The sequence below is a fragment of the Diuraphis noxia genome, unplaced genomic scaffold (genome assembly GCF_037042655.1).
Source record: "Diuraphis noxia isolate RWA-SAM2 unplaced genomic scaffold, SU_Dnox_SAM2 contig0005, whole genome shotgun sequence".
Lineage (NCBI taxonomy): Eukaryota > Metazoa > Arthropoda > Insecta > Hemiptera > Aphididae > Diuraphis > Diuraphis noxia.
The window spans coordinates 12,603,042-12,620,122 of NW_028301715.1; the positions used below are offsets into that span (position 1 = coordinate 12,603,042).

Here is a 17,081-nt window from a genome sequence, read left to right on the forward strand (position 1 = left end):
TAGTCGGATTCATTTTGATAAGACGGACCGCTGAATACAATTTTAATCAGTCAGTGCAGTAAACCTACCACAGAAATATAAGCATAAAAATACACAACTAACAGACTGTATGTTAGTAAAGTTGTAGCATAGAACTACAGCTACAGTGTTGTAGTTGTAGCGTCGAGCTGACAATGCAGTGTTGCGCAATAGAACAAAAAAATTAATAATCATCCCGACATGGAAAAGTAAAAATCCCATCATTCTGGTAACGGGACTGTATTACATGTTCCACAATTATTCGTTCCAATAGACATTTGTTCCAAAAACTTATTGGAATTAATATTTATTGGAACAAATTTAATTTGATAAAGAGAACATTGGAACAAATGTTTTTGTAGCATATATCCAATGGAACAAATATCATTGGAATAAATGATTATTGGATTTCAACAAAATATATCGGAACAGCTGATATGGTTTGCAAAAAAGTTCATTGGAACAAATGTACAAGTGACAATTTCGGAATTAACCATTTGTTCCAATAAATATTTTTCCCTACTTTGTAGTTGTTGATTTGTTCCCATTTCCCGAGCAATGGCTAGTATTGGCATTTGGCGCACGCATAGATATTATAAGAATATAATAGTAAGGGCGTAAGGCACTAATAAAAGAGAGCCCTTTAAAGAGCTCTAATAATATTGTAGTATTATAATATCTATGGGCTAAATGGACGCACGCCGTTTCCGCAGGGCAAGGCTGGAGGTATTTCAAATTTTGATCCCGGTATCTATGGTATTACCGGTTATTCGATATTTCGGTTATTAGAACGGCAATTTTAATACATATTTTTAATTTAAATTTTATGTGTAAAATAATATTAAAATTTGAAATATTATTGTTTAATTTATAATTCAATATAATATGATTTTCATTTGTATTGCTTATTTTATTCTTGGCGGGGCGATAACAAACACGAGTGGTGGGATGATACATTTTATACGGTGTACTGACGAGTGGCGGGGCAATAACAAACAAGTACCATTACCAAAAATAACACACCTCAGTAGTTAACTACTAGTTATATCTAAAATACCATACCTCGGCAAATACCGGATCTTGTTGAATTTTCTATTTATTAGTGTTTCCAAGTTTCCAACTTTGGTTAGAGCTATTGCCTATTACAATATTACATTACAACATAATAAATAGGAATTGCGGAAAAAAAATCCCCGACGAACGACCTAGGAAAAAAAATCCTCAGACCGCAATATAATTACTCACAACCTCATAAAAATGGTTGAACATATATTTTTAAACGTTAATATAAAAATATTTCGAATAATTAATGCGTAAATAGTACAAGCTATAGATAATAATAATAAAATTAATAATTATATAATAATTATCAAACAATAATCATTAAACGTAGGAAACTATTCACAGTAAAAACATATAATAATATAATTGTTTGTAGTTTTTTGAAATTTTCAACAAATGTTTATATGATGTTTTCTATGTATGAATGTATGATAACATTTTCAAATTATTTTAAATATTTTAGAGCTATTTATAAATCAAACGTTATGATTATGACTTTATATATTAGACAAAAAATTGTTGACATTTTTAAATGTAATTATAACGAAAAACAAAAATAATTAATACCAAAAATTACAAACATTTTCTAAAAATGCAAAAAATTTTCAATTTCTATAGCTAAGTATTGCAAATTCAAAACAAGGTTTCTCATAAGTGTTTGAAAAAAATCTAAAATACTCTATGGTACATACTAGGTACTCGGTATTTTTTATAGATATTTTTAGTTAAAATTATAAGGATAAAAAATATTTAAAAATATAATTTTTTAATAAAAACTTTGTTTTTCTAACAACTATATTAATTTATTGAATGATATAATACAATAATATAGTATAATATAATATAATATACGTATTTGTAATTAAATATTAATAATGTTGTAATTAGAGATACCAAAATTATCGTTAAAAAAAATATTTGTGAATGAGGTTGTGAGTAATATTGTAGTCTGGGGATTTTTTCCCTTAGGGTCGGGGATTTTTTTTCCCGGGGATTTTTTTTCTGATTACCAATAAATAGCTATACGGATTTATCGGTTATTACCGATTCATGGTTATCGGTATTCTTTAAATACTGGTAATTACCGGTATACCGAAAATACCGTCCACCCTACCCCTACGGAGTTTCGTAGCTCTGGCTTTTGCTACTCGGGTCAATTAAATTTGTAAGAACACTGAACAGACATTAGGCCTCTGGCTTCTTACTCAGGTTACCCTGCAGATTATCGGGTTGATAACTTACTTTTGTTATACTAAAGTAATATTTGTACTAACGATGATTTAGGCAAATAAATGTAGAAATAACCGCAGGACTCATTTATCCTGTATATAGGTAGTATGTTTCGAAATGTACGTCATCAATGAGGTGGTATGTCGTATGTGTAAGATTTATACACAAATTAATTGGGTATCTTAAATCATGTAATGAAAGTCACACATTTTATACATAGTGAAATTGCAAGAAAGCAACACATTATTGGTCATTCTCATTATCTGCAATTATGTTTTTTTAAATTATTTTATATAATTTACTATATTTTAATGAAATGAGAAGGGAAAGATTAAGGCCCATAATTAATTGTTTTTAATTATATTTTTACTACACATAAATTATTTTAGATTGACAAGTATTTCATAATTTTTCCTCATTCGCTTATGGGAACGACGATTAAAATAAAATTACTTACGATTTTTGAAGCACCCTCTTACTAGAAAATCTAGTGACAGATTAAACTAAAATAAATCTAAAAAACGGGTAAGTGGCTTTGCTGTAGGTACAGTAGGTTACAAGTGGGTCACTGTTTCATGGATGGTATTAAATTTGAATTCAATGATATAATATCATTGTATACGAAAAACGGTATCATATTATATTATATATATATATATTAATATATATTATTAATGTTATATTATTATTATATTAATATTATATTATATATTATATTCTAGCTGAGGCGGTTTGTCAGTTGGATATTTTATATTATATTTATATTGTTATTACTTATTACTTATTAGTTATTATTAATAAGGTCTCGTCAGTAAGTTGCATTAATATTACAAAATTACAACAAAATAAACTAAAATCGTTTTTCTTGGTTATTTAATATGCGATTTCGTTCAAATTTTATCATAAAATAGCTATTAAAAATATTATTAATTGTGCTGATGAATTTTTAATATTTTTCATTAGCTATTGTAACAATAATATATCAGGAGCCTTGTATTAAATTTTTAAGCTTTTTGATCCAACGAAAAAAAATTTATTGATATTTAGAGAAAAAAAAACTAAACAATTTTTAAACAGAATATGTTTACGGACTTTAAAATTTTGACTTTAAAACTAGTCAAAATATTTTAAAAATTGTATTAAGTATATGAATTGATAAAATAAGCATATGATATAAATTTCAAGTATCTACAGCTATTCGTTTTTGAATTACACCAAAATAATAAAAATCGCTGTATGAGATTGTTATTAGTATTATTACCTATTTTTCATACACACATTTTGAATTTTAAATATCCAAATGAAATTTAAGCCAAAATTTTGATTTTGGTATTTTTAAATGTATGTAAGAACTATAAATATGAGAGACCTTGTATGAAGTATTCTGCAGTCCTTGTAGACATTAAAATTGAAAACTGGATGTATTTTTAACTATAGGTAATAATAATTGGCCCATTATTGTGATTGCGAAGATTTTCATATATTTTTAATCGTTTTATTGAACTTAAAACTAATAAAATGAAAATTGTTATTCTGAAGAAGAAAATATTTGGCAATATTAGTTTATTATTAAAAGAATATGAATTATACTCAATATTCGATTGTTACATAATACAGACGAGAGACGGCGGCAAATTTGATTTCAATTCAAATATATTGTTCGGTCGAACGAGTGTGTTTCGTATACCGATCGTTTCCAGCCATAAATACCATATATTGTAATATCAGCCTCGGAAATCTGCGGAAAAAATTTAAAAAAAAAAAGCTGCAGATTGATAAATACTATAGTTCATAATGTAATATGCCCGGTTCACTTAATTTTCCACCGAATCAAGATTGGTGGCGCTTTTCGGTTACTGAGTTACTCTGATGTGGTAAAAAAAATATCTATATATTTATACTAAATGGGCTGGATCTGTGTAATCTCCCTGAAATGTATAATATGGAAAATATTTTTGTGTGAGGTACAAATTGGTGGATAACGACTGAGTAATATCCTTGTGATATTAATCTTTGCCAAATTTAAATAAAATACTCGGTTGATATCTAGAGCAGAGGTTCTCCAGCTTTTCATATCCACGTACCTACCGGCTACCACTTAAACAGTTTGAAAATATTTATGTAAGTACCTACCACTTGACCAAAATTTATCGATACCTATTCGATTTAAATTGTATTATAGACTATATTAGTCTATAGATTAATATGTACAGTTTTAACGTATGTTACATCATTACTTACGTGTATTTTATTAACATCATAATATGCACAATAGGCATATTATGCGCTGACTATAATTATAGTAATAATATTATGATGTTTATATTAAGCCCCTGCTCTGGTTTAGGTATTAGGTGCCACTTATATATTTTATTACTATAAGGCTCCGGCCAATATAGATATGTAAGAGAAAGACAGTTCCCCGTGATTACCATCACGCGCACCTGAACTCCGTATACAATCCCACATTTTTGGTAACTTTGTTCGTAAACCGTAAGTAATAATAAATTTGTTTGTATTAATAATAATTTAGAGTCTAAATTTTAGACCAATCGTTATTTACTTATAATATTAAGATTCTAATACCATTCATGCTCCATTGCTCCCCAGCTACGGTGAAAATATATTCAAAAGAACTAATTTCTTCCCTGAATTTAGGTCGCCACACACTGCAGCGGTAGCGGTGGCGGTGGCGGTTACGGCAAAATGAAGCCGGACTCAATTTTACCGGCACCGCCAAGACAAAAGAATTTTACCGCCACCGCTGCAGTGTGTGGCGACCTTATCTTATATTTAACGGGTCATACCCGACCACAGTGACGGGGCGAACTAAAAATGTTCCAGAGGCAAGTTAGAAATATCCCAAATATTAATACATACTATTGTCTTAATTTAATATAACTAATTATATTTCAAATCGTTATTGACTACCTATTGAGTATATAATATTACATCTACTATAGGGGACTCACTGGTTACCACCCACCCCTTTATTTTAAAAAAATCTCAGAGGCAATTGCCTCTGAAGTTCCAGTACACCACGCCACTGAGTATGTATAGTATACAGATTAATAGATTATCATTATCTTAAATATCGCTACGATTTTAAATGATCTCCAAGTAGTCAATATATTTAAAACTTGTTAATATCAAATAAATTAAATGGCGAATAACATCTAATGTGAATAAAGATTAATTAATTTTTTTTTTTTTTATAAAGAGAATTGTTTCGCGTACCTCAGTTTGAGAAACGCTGATCTCAAATCTTCATCTTCTTTTTTTTTCCTTGAGCATATTGAAATTTACAATAGTTGCCAATATATTTAATTTTCTTAAAAAAGTGTGTAAAATAATCCTGCAGTGGATAATTGAAAAAAACATTTTTAATGCCATTATAGATAAAAAATACTAAATATATTTATATAAGTAGGTATGAGCAAGCAAAAGAGCGCTTCTTGGCACTGTGGCAAACAGTAAGATGCTGTACGCCTCGCCGACCTAGGCCGTCCGCGGGACAAAAACGGCTAAGAATCGCGCAGAATTGGCAAGAGCGCAGAGGGCCGTCGCACTCCGCATAACACGTGCCTACAGGACAGTCTCGGCCGACGCTTCGTCAGTATTGGCCTCAATGCTACCTGCAGACCTGCTAGCAACAGAAAGGGCTAGAGTTCGGGTTCGCCTGGACGACCAGACTGACGTCGTCCCGAACACCGTTAAAAACCAAGAGAGAATAATCAGCATTGCAGCTTGGCAAGCTCGGTGGGATCGGTCTGATAAAGACAGATGGACATACCGGCTCCTCCCTGACGTTGGGCGCTGGTTAACAAAGCCACCGCTAACCCTGACTTTCCGATTGACGCAGGTGCTTTCGGAGCACGGTTGCTTCCGGAGCTACCTGAAGAGGTTTAGTCGGGCGGACGACAGTTATTGCGTATACTGCGTCAACCCCGACGACACTGCTGAGCACACGGTTTTTACCTGCCCGACATGGATTGACGACCGCGTTCGAATGACTGAGATTATGAGGCGACCTCCGAACGCGGGTGACGTTGAGGAAATCCTGTGTGGTCCCCTGTCACATGACTTGCCAGAAGACGACCAAGCCCGAAGGAGAATTATCAAACAGTTCGAAACTATAATCGCCTGGAGTTCATCCGCATGGTGGAGAGGATAAAGGTGATTCTGTCGACCAAGGAAAAAGATAAACGCGAGGAAGAGGCCTTGCGAAGGGCACAGGGGAACGTGTGACCGCCCTGATGGAGAACGAAACATCCAGAGTGGTGGACTCCGGTCGGCTCGCCAATCGGATGACAGGCACGTGAATTCAAGGGCGGCGGACTCCGGTCGGCCCGAGAAGGACAGGAAGAAGTCAAGTAAAATTTGTAATGCATAAAATTCAGGTTGACCTTTGTTAATGTAAAATTTAATTGTTAAAGCAAAACTTTGAAATGCTTGAACGAGGTAAGTCGGGGAACTGTCCCGTCTGCCTCCCACGTATGTATTAATATTTGATACTGTCAATAAACGATGGCGGCGCCGCGGAAGCAATGCGAAAGCAGATCCCGCGGCGTCGTCGGTTAAAACGGGGGGGGGGAAGTAGGTATGAGCATAAATAATTTATGCAGCTGCGTGCCCAGGCAGGAAGTTAGGGGTTATAGGTATCCTCTCCATTGACCAATAAATCCCTTTATTTGTTTCTTTGGTACTACCCCCAAATTGCATTTAAATATATTATTATTACTCATGACCTCCTCCCTCCATTGAAATGTCCTGGGCACGTCACTGTTGTTTTAATTGTTGTTTTTGTGGAGTGAGAAGGTACTAAGTAAAATACTGAATAGCATTGTATGAATAAGCCCTCCTTGAGATTACCTAGCCGTAAGCACAAATCTGCACAATATATCATCTCAATACCCTAAACAGTTATACCTCAATACCTTATAACTTAAGTTTAAAGTGTAAGGTTTATGCATAAATAAAAAATGCAATTCAAATGTTTTTCCATGCATTAATTATTATTAATATATTAAATTTTTCATTGTCAATTATTATACATTATTTTCTAAGTTTCTAACCTAAATTGTTATTACAATATTTTTATACTGTACTACTGCAGCGTCATGGCATGCATCGTGCGGGATCCATGTACTTGCTAGCATCATTATTATATTATAATTAATTCCTTTTTTCTTTTACATGTACAATATCGTATGTTTGTGTGTCGCGAGGGATAAGAGATAAAACACAAGCCTACATAAATTGTTTATTTGATCATGTCTTAACACTTTACAAAAATCTCACAAATGACGTAAAAATAACTAAAAAAAGTACAGATATATACCTTGAAGACTGAAGTTAAATAATAAGTCAATTCACTCTAATAGTCTAATATTAAATCCAACCCTTCAAAAATTGGTTCTACTGAACATAAAATTACTATGTATAGTATCTATGTTTTTAAAAATAAGATATCACAATTATATCAATCATTTCGAGTAAAATTTACAAATGAGACAATTAAACCAATATTAAAAATAATAATACCTAAACGAGTCTATTATTATTTAATATATTTATACTAAAGTCTATAGTTTATTTTGTTTGTTAGTCGTTACCTAGGAACAGCAATGTTTATTTATTGACTATAATATTATAGATTATATTATAATATATTTTATTTTGTTATTGTTACATCATATTTACTTATTGTACATTGTGTATAGATAAATTTTCAATAAACTTCAAATAAAAAAAAGATTATAGATAATTATATTTATATATCTATCATTGCATTTGAAATATTATGGAGAGTATAAAAACATGTTTTGTGGAGAATGTGAAGTCTGTTGGAGGCAAGCTCAAAAAACCAATGAATCAAATATATGAATCAAATGTTCATACAATTTCTAGTAAGACTTTGGACAAAAAGGCAAGTTACATCATAGTAAAAGAAAGTACAAACATTTATATTGTTAAAAATTAAATTATAAACTGTTTATTATCTAGAATGAGATGACCGTCCAATCATATTCTGAGTCTATAGACATGATGAGCATTGAAGACACAAATAAGCATTTTTTACATAAAATAAAAGTAAGATAATGTAGTTATAAATATTTTAAACATATTTCTTTCATAGACATATTTAATTAGAGCTTAGAAGAAGAAAACGATCGTTTGTCATCAATAATTAAAAGAAAAAATATAATAAACAAGCAAGATAGTTTAAAATCTAATTGTAATACCACGCTGGAATTAGCAAACAAAAAAATATCACAGCTAACAGACAGGGTACATGAACTTATGACAGAATTACAATTAATCAAATCGTCAACATCTGAAGTCGATTTTGCAAGTATGCTCTGTTTGTGAATAACACATCATAATATTATGTTATCGCATTATAGTATTCATCATCAATTTGTTTAATTAACATTCTATTAAATTTTTACAGAAATAAAACAATTGAATGATAAGTGTAATTCATCGAATAACAAGATTTGCAATTACCGTAACCAAATAATACAATTGAAAAATGAATTGAAAATTGCTCAAAATGTAAGAATGGTTTATAATTCATTTGTAATAATTAGTATTAATTATTCACAATATATAGGCATTAGCTAATGAAATCGGCGATCCAGCAGTGATGCAAAAAGTTATGAAGAGTACAGGATCTTCAAATTACATTGGACGAGGACAAAAAATATTGGTATTGCAGCAAAAGGTGAATGAGCTACAAGCGAAACAGAGTGAAAATAATTTGACAAAAAAACTGCATAATTCAACTGGTACTATAGTAGTCATAATTAATATAATATACCTAAATATATATACGTATACACTATACATCCATTTAATGTTGTCTATAGGAAAATATTACTGGATTAGTATTGATAGTTTTGTTTATAGTTGTATATTCTGTTTGATCACCAATTATATTTATAACAATTTTTAATTATAATACAGTGAAACCTCTTTTAACGGACACCTCCAAATAATGGACGGAATTTCGGGAATGGTGAAATGTGTACTCACTGTATTTTCCCTCTTAATAGCGGACAACATTTAAGCGACTGAGAGTGTCCGGTATTTAGATTTTTCACTGTAATTGTTTATACCTATAGTAAGAGTATCGAATATACATACAGAAGTTTGCTAAATAAGAAATTAACTAAACCAACTTAATTTTTTTGGCGTATATTTTTTTTAAGGCTAGATTTATTTAAAAATATACATATAATTTCAATTGTTTTCTACGGAATCTCGCAGTGATATTATAGATACATTGTGCCGGTCTATGTCAATACCAATAAATTTAATGTATTTGGTAGGTAAATGATACAGAAATAAATTCAACACCTTGATTGTATATGAACCATGAATAACATAATTTGAACAAAATGGTTCAATAATACGTTACATTTTATATAAATCTGTTCTAACCAGCAGTGTAGTTTGTTCCTTGACAGTTAGACAAGGCTGTAAATATCTGAATGCACCTTACCTTAATATTATATTTATTGTCATACAGTTGACAGGCTATTGTCGAGATTCGTGAATATGTCATTTTTGTATTATGTGTATCTTTTGTATTTTATTAAATATTAATATAACCTTATGTTTTTACGCGTTAGTTGAGTCTATTTAATTAAATATATATGTATCATTTTCCTACAAACATAACATAACCAATATAATTCTTTAGTAAACACAAGAAAAATGGAGAAAGCAAGTACAGAAATTAATGACCGTAAATTAAAAGATTCTCAATCAAAGGTAGAAGAGTTGACTAAATCAGTGGAAATTTGGAAAGGACGAAGTAAAGCATTGGATGTAGAAATTACTGCTTTAAGAGTTCATGTGCAAAATTTATTGTTGAAGTCTGAATCTGATCACCAGCTTATTGATAAATTAAAAGTATTGTCAATGTGTTATTTTACTGACATAATAATTAGATAATTATAATAATGTTTTTAATTTATTTGTAGACTGAGTTAAGTGACACTAACATACAAAAACTTAAAAATAAAGTATCTGTTACAAAATTAGAAAAATCTATAATATCCCTTCAGTCAAAATATGAAAAAGTATGTTTAAGTATACATTAATAGTTAACATGATTTATAAAATTTTAAAAATGATTACAGGCGTCAAAAATAATTGAACAACAAACATCCGATTTGAAGGAAAGAGATATGAGAATATCTGATTTAGAATTTAAAATACATACCACTAATGAAAAAATTCAGTAAGTAATAATAGTAGTAGATATATTTGAATGATGATGCATAAAGTACCAAATTCTAATACGACTAATACTTTACAGAGATGGTAATATGTGTTCAATTGATTTTTCGGATCCTAAGGATATTTTTATAAAGGTAATTAACTAATAAAATTAATAATATCATCAAAGGGTTATAATATAGTTTTATTAAATAGAAATTGAATGGACTTGAAAATCGACAACTCGTGGACCTATTAAGCATAGCTCACAATAAAATTTGTGAGCATGTTCTAATCGCTGTTGATTTTAAAGTAAGTACATTATAATTATTCATTATTAATTATTTTATGATATTAACTGAAAAATTTATTTAAAAGAATAAATACTTAATGGAAACACGAGTGTCACAGAACTTGAAATCAAAGATGGAATACTTCAATTCAACATTTAAAAAAATATCAAAAAATGACTCACGTCAATTAAAAAAAGAATTAAATCTAAATGAAAAACTAATAGAATTACAAAATAAGTAAATAATAAATTTAATACGTTAATCGAGATCATAATAAATAATATTTTATAACATTCAGATTAGGACTGGTTGAAGAAGAACGGACCGCCTTTAAAGAAAGATTGGATACGATTATAATGTTGAATAAAGAAAATGTTCGGACGTTTACCCGATCATTAAACGATATAAAACAGCAGTTAATACATGAAAAGTAATTTACTGAACTGAATCTTTAATATAGAGCCATTTTATCCACCACATATTTCAAAATGTACGTTTTAAAGGGCATGATAAAAATAATCCTAATTAAAATTATTAATTTATATTAATTTTTATTACGTTTTTATTTTTAGTTGAAAGAAACAGATAATAAGTCTATATCTATGATATATATTTTAATTAAATAAAAGTTGTAAGTTGTGAAGAGATTTTAAATCTAGAAGTCATAAGAGAAAATGTATTATAACCATGTTTGTGTTCAGTATTTAATTTTGCACTAAGAAACATGGTTTCGAAATCTTTTTTTTGAGCTCCTCAACTTTTTTCAATTTGAGCACTTGTTTTAACTGCATTCTTATGTTATTTAAAGATCGGGTAAACATATTTAAATTTTCTTCATTTTTGTAAATTATCATTTTTGAATGGTAAATAGCCCCCCCCCCCCCCCAAATACATTTTTTATGTAGACATTTTCCACTGATTATTTTTTTTAATCTACCTACAACTTAATAATATTTTATTTATCATCAAATATGAAATATATTGGTTAGTGTATAGACAGTTGTCAGCACTGTGTATAAACTGTTTTTTTATACTAGGGTATTAACGTACCCGGGTATTCGGGTAAACGTATGTGTACTCGCTATACACAAATCAATATATTAAACTTTATGCAGTAGATTTAAAAAAAAAATCAGGGGAAAATGTCTGCCTAAAAATGATCCGGGGGGTTTAACCATTTAAAAATGATAATTTACAAAAATAAAGAAAATGTACATACGTTTACCTGATCATTAAATAATATAAAAAAGCAGTTAATACATAGAGCTCAAATTTGGAAAAATTAAGTAGAGGAGCTCGAAAAAACGATTTAAAAACCGGGGTTTTATCGATTCCGCCGTTTTAATATCAATTCCGCCGGCTATCGACTCCGCCGAGCTTTTTTATTTATTGATTCCGCCGGCTATCGATTCCGCCGAACTTTTTTATTTATTGATTCCGCCGGCTATCGATTCCGCCGACTATGTATTTTTAAATCAATTTTTTTAAAGTTTAAATATAAATATTTCAAAAAATAATTCAAACATTTTTGTAAGTAAAATGTATTAAAATAGTAAAATAATGATATAAAATTTATTTAGTTAACGCCAAAAAAGCAAAAATAATATAATTTAGTACAAATAAAATAAATAGGTAATAGTAAATAATAATCAAATGTTCTACAATTTATTTTAAAAACGCCAAAAATGCAAAAATAATATAATTTAGTACAAATAAAATAAATAGGTAATAGTACGCTTTGTTATAAAATTTAAAACTTTTATATGATATTAATTGATTTTTTCTTTCACTAATAACGATTTCAAAATTCATTTTTAACACGAGGTGTCGAGGTATCTGGTATATGTATAATGCAACACGCGAACAAGACTACAACTGTCACTAAATGTTGATCATTTGGACACAAAACATATTGTACAATATTTACTTTTATTTCTAATAATACCGATGTACCTACGTGTAATGAAATATGTCTCTTTTCGATACAATTTTATAGATTATATTGATTAAGATAAAACCGACACGATAATATGCGATAGCTATACGTATATTATTATAGAATATGTTAGGGGAGATTAAGACGTTTAGTATAGTTGGAGAATTCAAAATTCAAGTTATATATTTAGGTAATGCTCTAAGACTACGAGTGTTTTTACTAGTGAATTGAAAATTAATTGTATATTAATTTAAGCCTTTTATATTTTGTTTTCATTAAAATAAATAATTTACAAATATTAACCGGCGGAATCAAAAAAAAGAAAACTTTGGCGGAGTCGATAGCCGGCGGAATCAATAGATTTTTCACAGGTAAAAAGGTCATTTCGGCGCAATCGATATACGCCCTAAAAACCGTGTTCCAAGTGCACAATTTAATACTGAACACAAACATTATGGTTATAATAAATTTTCTCTTATGACTTCTAGATTTAAAATCTCTTGACAACTTACGACTTTTATTTAATCAAAATATATATCATAGATATAGACTTATCATCTGCTTCTTTTAACTAAAATTAAAAACGAAATGAAAATTAATATATCACTTATCATTTTTAATTAGTAATTTTTATGTGGAGGATAAAATCACTATATAAAATGCTGCATCTGAGTTCCATCCCAAGAACCTTTTTTGCACCAATTCTACCCCAGTTGAAAAAGGGTAGTATTATTAATTTGTATAATAATTTTTGTTATAAAATACATTTATAAAAATATAAGTAGGTATAAACATTTTCATAAGTTATTCGTAATAATATAATAGGTATAATATATTATGTTATAATAATAAAAAAATGTTAGTATAATATACTATATACTAAATATAATAAATAATTTGTATAAATATGGTCATCTTAAAATGCATTCAAAAAATTTAAGTATAAGTCGAACTTATTTTTAATAAGTAAAATTTTACCCTTTTCACTGTACATATTTTATTGTACACTATTCATTTTTAATATACAGGGTGATTCAAAATTTATTTTACAGCCATTTTATCATATAAATATTCAAAATACTGAAAAATGTATGATACAAAAGTGTATTTATTTAAAAACATCTATTATGATTTCACAATTTAATAAATGTTTACAAAATTTTAGGGGGGTTTTGAGTGGTCAACTTTAAAAATTCAAATGGAAGCTTATACTTTTTTTGCAATCATAATGTAAAGGATATTTTTAAATACATTTTAGAGAATGAATAACATTAATTAATGCAAAACTCTATGCTTGAGAGCTATTCAAAATTTTTAGAAATTGCATTTTCAATTTTTAACCACACGACGCGCGCCGACATGTAGCTAAGCTTATGGTTCGCTTATCAGTTATCACGTGATAATGTTTCCGTCACAATGCTTCCGCGCACCAGTAGGTACAAGAGATTATAATATACCTGTTGTATGTTATCCGCAATTCTAATAATACATTTTAATGTTTGTAGTGTGTTTACCGTTAAACCTTCATAATGATACTAACACTATCATAGTCTTATACCACGAACATAAAATAATTTTATACCCGGTTTATACCATTTTCTATATCACTATCACATTCAAACCCATAGATAAGAGGTATATTAATTAATCTATTTACTATAATAAGTAATAATAACATCATTCATCATCATCATGCACAAACGCTGAAATGCACAACTGCCGAATTATTCAAGCTCAAGAGACAAGACAAATTTGTCAGAAATTCAATTTTGGAAGTTTGGAGTTAGATGTTGCTTGATTTGAATGTATGTAATGCGTGTTAAATTGTTTTTATTGTGCTAAAATTATTACTGTGCGTCTAAATTTATGTCATATATTATTAAGGTTAAAATTAGGGCTCGGATTTGTATGTAAGTAGGGAATAAGAAATTATCTGAATGACAGGTGTTGAACACGTTTCAAAAGGTTCTAAAATATATGCAATTACTAATTATTTGCCAAAGTTTATACTACATTTTTGCAAAATCTTTTTTATACTAATTTATAAATATGTACCTAATTGATTTTCATGTGATTACATTAATATAAACATGGCTGTTGAATTTTTAGTGAATATTCGTAATAGGTAGATACTTCACTTCAACATAGTATTATACATATAGCCCATTGCATTATTATAATAAATATAGTACCATAATTGTTATCATTGTACTTATTATTGATAGTATTATTGTTCTTAAACCTTAACAATTTTGTATTTTTGAATTCAGAAACTTGTAATACTTCTACATATAATTTACTATTTAAATTTTATATACATATGTATAGTTATATAATTTAGGGATATTAAATAGGTACCTACATAAAATCAATTATCCGAGTGACCGAGTCATAGTTTTGATAATTTATTGATAACATATGGAAATATATTTAATTATTTTTTGTTTCTTATTATTTTATAACATATTATATTTATAAGAATATTAGGTATATACATAGCCAATCAGTTATTTAAACATAATTTTCATGTTTTTGTGCATTTTATTTTCAATTCACCAAGATACACATTTGTATTATCATTCCAAAAATACTTGTATTTTATTCATATTTTTCAATAATTTATCAATGGATTAAGTAAGGAATTTCTATGAGTAATATTATATTTCTTTCTATATAGTATACACACATGCATGTATTGTATACAATTTGTTAATACATCATTCATTACTTATTCATACAATTTTTAAACTTGGTTAATTTGATGTGGTAAATGGTAGTAATGTGATACATTTTATGATATATTATTATAAATTAATTAACATTGAACCTCTACCATGGCATAGTGTTCTGCAAGTTCAAAATGATTAATTATAATATAATAATTGATGCACAAATTAGCATTAACAACCTTCAAGTTAATAAGTCCAAGTAGGTACCTTATTGGCTGCTAGAAAAATTGAGACTTAAAATTAACATTAGTGTTTGCTTAAGTATACAATACATAATGTTGTGTAGAAAAATGTATAGTAATTTATTTAAAAAATGCAATGACTTTAAGTTGTGAAAAAATTTATATTTTAAGATTATTTAATTATAATTATATTATAATTTTGGTTACTTATCAAGAATTTTTTGTAGTGCCATCAATAATTGAAACAATTCAACACATTTTGTTACTTAAAATGTCTTTATATACCTTCATTTAATGTTAGAATACCCACCGATATAAATACTAATTACTAAGCCTATCTAGTGAATTTCACTTTGGATTGAAAAAACATTCAAAATGTAATATTATTCTTAAATTTCAATTTTAACTACCTAACTAATTCCTTTTAGAAAATACAAAACTAAGTGTAATCTTATTGTCTAACTAATATTTAAGTATTTTCAGTAATATTAGCAAGCATTAATTTTTAATTTTTTAACTGTCAAAACTACATATTCTATTATAAATTAAAATATTTCCTAGTGTTCACAATAGTTATCAACTTAGCAATATTAGATGTAAAATATCAGGTGTATAAATTAATTTTTATTGAAATATTTTTTTTTTTTTAAACAAAGATCCGAAACATTATTATGGCTGGGTTTACTGATGAGTACCCCACGTCAACCCTGCCACTTCTGCATAAATATTTAGTATTTGGGGATAAACGGTGACAAACAAGTTATAATTAATTTTATTCTGATACGGGTTCGCAGAAGCATTGTGACGGAAACATTATCACATGATAACTGATAAGCGAACCATTAGCTTAGCTACCTGTCGGCGCACGTCGTGTGGTTAAAAATTGAAAATGCAATTTCTAAAAATTTTGAATAGCTCTCAAGCATAGAGTTTTGCATTAATTAATGTTGTTCATTCACTAAAATGTATTTAAAAATATCCTTTACATTATGATTGCAAAAAAAGTATAGGCTTTCATTTGAATTTTTAAAGTTGACCACTCAAAACCCCCCTAAAACTTTGTAAACATTTATTAAATTGTGAAATCATAATAGATGTTTTTAAATAAATAAACTTTTGTATCATACATTTTTCAGTATTTTGAATATTTATATAATAAAATGGCTGTAAAATAAATTTTGAATCACCCTGTATATTGAAAATGAATAGAGTACAATAAAATATCTACAGTGAAAAGGGTAAAATTTTACTTATTAAAAATAATAAGTTCGCCTTATACTTAAATTTTTTGAATGCATTTTATGACGACCATATTTATACAAATTATTAATTATATTTAGTATATAGTATAATATACTAACATTTTTTTATTATTATGACATAAAGATATAAAAAACCCGGG

At 28.4% G+C, this 17,081-nt stretch overlaps 1 protein-coding gene across 1 annotated transcript; it reads left to right on the plus strand.

Annotated features, from left to right (window-relative positions):
- Window positions 1-7,993: 7,993 nt before the first annotated feature.
- On the plus strand, window positions 7,994-11,344 carry LOC107169947 (uncharacterized). The gene is made up of 12 exons (XM_089229134.1): window positions 7,994-8,239; window positions 8,317-8,403; window positions 8,464-8,665; window positions 8,765-8,868; window positions 8,927-9,101; window positions 10,019-10,230; window positions 10,302-10,400; window positions 10,461-10,561; window positions 10,640-10,694; window positions 10,756-10,851; window positions 10,918-11,069; window positions 11,131-11,344. Exons 1-12 carry the CDS (start codon window positions 8,114-8,116, stop codon window positions 11,264-11,266), a joined length of 1,545 nt encoding a protein of 514 aa, XP_089085260.1. The 5' UTR covers window positions 7,994-8,113; the 3' UTR covers window positions 11,267-11,344.
- The last annotated feature ends 5,737 nt before the right edge of the window (window positions 11,345-17,081 follow it).

Bases quoted from the DNA above. Each gene is read 5' to 3' on its own strand.
- LOC107169947 (XM_089229134.1), top strand. From the start codon at position 8,114: ATGGAGAGTATAAAAACATGTTTTGTGGAGAATGTGAAGTCTGTTGGA. The intron at 10,695-10,755 runs GTAATTAACTAA...TTTATTAAATAG, and splicing joins CTAAGGATATTTTTATAAAG to AAATTGAATGGACTTGAAAA. The intron at 10,852-10,917 runs GTAAGTACATTA...TTTATTTAAAAG, and splicing joins TAATCGCTGTTGATTTTAAA to AATAAATACTTAATGGAAAC.